The 3,774-nt window shown below is 47.7% G+C and overlaps 1 protein-coding gene across 1 annotated transcript; it reads left to right on the forward strand.

Annotated features, from left to right (window-relative positions):
- The first annotated feature begins 2,426 nt into the window (after nucleotides 1–2,426).
- On the forward strand, nucleotides 2,427–3,489 carry LRRC30 (leucine rich repeat containing 30). The gene is given in 1 exon segment (XM_009500734.2): nucleotides 2,427–3,489. A coding segment is annotated over 1 exon segment (1,035 nt). The 5' UTR covers nucleotides 2,427–2,454.
- Nucleotides 3,490–3,774: the final 285 nt, after the last annotated feature.

Genomic DNA, 3,774 nt, shown 5'->3' on the forward strand with positions numbered 1-3,774 from the left:
ATGCCAAACTCAGGAAGGGTACGGAGTGCTTTGGCTGAGTCACGCTGTTAGGAAATGGGTATTTCTGTGGTGAGAGGCTGGACTGGCCTCTGCCAAGTCCCCAGGCAGTGAACTCTAATGTGTTTTGGAGATGGGGACGACATTCTTATCCAAAAATATCTGGTCAGCCAGGGGGGAGACTGTCTGCAGGGAGACTGTGCTTCCTTTGTGGTTTGTTTTTGTTTGTTACTAAAAGTGGTCTCCAGAAGGAAGAGCTCTAAAGTAACTGTGGGGACACGGAGGGGTGTGTGAGCCCAGCCACGAGGAGGGATGCTGGCTGCTGGGCCGACCTGCGGCAGGTTCCTCATTCCAGCAGTGTGTGATTAAAAGAAGGGAAATGCCTAACTTTGTAAATGCTTTCTAAAAGGCTTTTTTCTTCCTTTCGCATTTGCCACTGCAGAAGGGAATGCCTTGTTCAAATCCATTTAGGCTCACTGATAATAGGTGCATTTTTAACAGCAGCTGGGCAGACAAACCAGGGTCAGGAGTCATGAGAGGCTCTCGTTTTTGCTTCTCCACCTGCTTGGGCCTGAGCTTGGCCTGCCATTGGGTTCCCTCTCCCCCACTGAGCGGCTCCTCTGCCTACAGCGGCAGGGTTATCGGGGCAGCGCGTATGGATGATGGTTAACAAGAACACTGAGTCAGAGCTTATGGCTGCGATGGGATTTAATATAATATTTGTTTGTAAACTGACAAACATTGGCAGAAAGTTCTTGCAAGGGAGGGATCTGTGGTCTCAGTCAGGCTGCCAACCTGCTCTAACCAAACCGCTACAGCTGGCCTCAGCCCTTTTCAGGCTCATCCAGGCACTCCAGGGAATGCAATATTTCAGCCTCAGAACCAGTTGTTTTTATGCCGTGCAGCCCTGTTAAGGCACACATTTTAATTGCGTGGGTCTCTCAGCTTGCCACCACCTTGCACGTCTCGCTGTGGTCCTGGCCCTTCTGCTGTTGTAGGGCCCCGTTTGCCAGACACAGCTGCAAGGATGCCCCCTCTCTCCCTCTCCTCCCAAGTAGGTGCAGCTTTTTGAGGGACGCAAAACTAAAAAGCGACTGAGCAGGGCTTGGCAGTAAGAAAGAACTGCAGGGACTGACTCCAAAGAGGTTGCTGGAGTGCCCGAACGCCCAGCTGCAGCTTCATGCGTAGTCCTTTAGTATCTGAGCTAATGCAGGGGTTTAAGATGAAGCTCTCTGAAATGAGGTGGTGGGGAGGGTCGACCCATCACTAAATCTTTCAGGCAGTAGCAAAACGTCTCCATCACCACAGATCTGCTGGAGAGGAAAAACCCTGAAAATCTTGTGCTATTTGCTGCAATTTTCACCCAGTTTAAATGGTGCCTGAAGTTTTTGCATATTCTTTTTAGGGTCCCTTGGAGTTTAAACTCACTGCATATTCCTATGGCAATACAATTTCCTTTCATCAGCAGAGCTGGCTTCAGCTGTTGTCGGGTATTATTATACCTCACTGCTTCCTTCCTCTCCCATCAGCCCCTCTATCCTGGAGTTAAATGTCATTTATAGTTCAAGCTATTTGACTGCTAGTCCCCCTGCACCCCAGAATAGCCCAGAAAGACAGGAAAGTCCATGGGGAAAGGGACATCGAGTGGCTACGTTTTCTGCAGCACAGAAGAACCAGACCCCAAAAATCTCGCTGATAGATGTGAAAGTAGCACAGAACGTTTAGGACAGAGTAATTTGGGCAGAACTGGGCGGTATGACCGCTCACACTTGGCGACGTGGGTAGCAAGCAATCATCCAAGTGGGTGCAGATACCACCAGAAAATGTCACTGCTGCAGTGAAGGTGGTATCCTTTCTGAAAAGAAAGAGGCCTATCCTCACCACAAAGGGTATATAAAAGCTAGCACTTTTTACGAGCTTTAATTTTTTCCTCTTTTTTTTTTTTTAAGTAAACAGAAAACAAGGACTCACATGAAAAGTTTTTATTAGCATTTTGCAGTGTGCAAAGTTTTCTGCTGGACTGGTAACTACTGCAGGGAAATCAGGAACATCAAAATAAAAATGATTGTGAAAATGTCCTTTAAAAGAATCTGCATTGAAATGATGGCTTCCTTGTTCGCTTGTTTTCTTCTATAGCTTGCTTGTTTGTTTTTTTTTGAAGTCACTCTTGTTAATTGTCCTTCAGCCATGGTATGTACCAGATAGCCAAGAAAGCTGACATGGTAAAGTTATATACAGCATCCTTGTGACCTTTTTGCAGTGAAGTTACATATCTGTCCAATAAAGCCAGGCCAAATGACAGTGACAGCTGCCTTGTGGCATTCAGTTTGAATTGAACAGGTTTGCTCACAAGTCAGGAGCAAGTATTTCATTACAGACTGTGCACCAAGACCAACATAAGCCCTCAAAAGTGAAACTTTCCCTCAGCAGCCATGGAAACTGCCCCGGTGGACTGAGATGCACTTCACAGGCTCCTCCTTGTCTCCTTGCTTTGACTTTCCTGCCTCCTGCAAGCTGTCATCCTCTGTTGGCATTTGCATGTTGGTGTAGCACTTGCAGGAGAAGTCACTTCACCTCTCAGGAGAGATCCAGAGTGTTATGGGAACTGAGCACTCGAAGAATGAGCAAAGGAGCATGTTTTTTCTGAGGAAAGGTCCAAAGCTGCCTGCATGGGAAGATGCTCTTCTCTCAGGGAAAGAGCCCAAGTCACTGCTGAAACGGGGATTGCGTTATGTCAGCTTGAGCCTCATAATGAAAGGGATGACCAGTGCACCTGACTTCTTGTGGGGACTGCCTGAGGTGCAGAAACTGAACCTTTCACGCAACCAGCTGGTGGTGATTCCTCCTTCCCTGGGGAAACTGGACAGGCTGGTAGTGCTGAACTTGGGTGGCAACTGCCTCAAGTGTCTGCCTAAAGAGGTTGGGCTGCTGAGGAACCTGAAGGTCTTGTTTGTCAATATGAATCGCCTGACTGAAGTGCCAGCAGAGCTCAGCTTGTGCAGGAAGCTGGAGGTCTTGAGCCTTTCTCACAACTGTATCTCGCAATTGCCTTTGAGCTTCACTGACCTGACAAGTTTGAGGAAACTGAACCTCAGTAATAATCGCTTTCTGCAAATTCCCCTCTGCATTTTTGCACTGAGGAGCTTGGACTTCTTGCACCTAGGGTCCAACAGGCTTGAAAACATTGCAGAGAGTGTCCAGTATCTGGTCAATTTACAAATCTTTATCGTAGAGAATAACAACATACGCACCCTGCCACGGTCTCTCTGCTTCATCACCTCTCTGGAGTTATTAAATGTGGATTACAACGCCATACAGACTCTCCCGGACAACCTCTACCTGCTGCGCCGGCTGCCACGCATCGCGTGGAACCCGATGGACAAAGGCCTCCACATCGCCCACAACCCCTTGTCACGGCCCCTGCCCGAGGTCGTCGAGGGAGGGCTGGATGCCCTCTTCAACTACCTCAGGGAGAAAAAGGAGCACAACTGAGTTTCCGCTGAGCTTGGGATTAAGCCTGTCATCAAGACTCAGTCACTCCGGAGCACTTTCCTGCACAGGCATTTCCATCTCATAATGCTCAGATTTCCAAGGCTGTGGATGGCTTTAGCAACGGTTGGAGGAAAGCAAGTAAAGTATGATGGTCTTGATTAAGTGTGTGAAGAGTAAACTTTCTAAAAATAGCCACCTCTGTGATGTTCAGTGTTGGTGTGCTTGGGGGTTTTCGGAAAAAAACCCAAAACAACAAATTTGTGATAAAATTTTTGCTCTTTGTTT

Source organism: Phalacrocorax carbo, chromosome 2 (assembly GCF_963921805.1).
Source record: "Phalacrocorax carbo chromosome 2, bPhaCar2.1, whole genome shotgun sequence".
Classification (NCBI taxonomy): domain Eukaryota; kingdom Metazoa; phylum Chordata; class Aves; order Suliformes; family Phalacrocoracidae; genus Phalacrocorax; species Phalacrocorax carbo.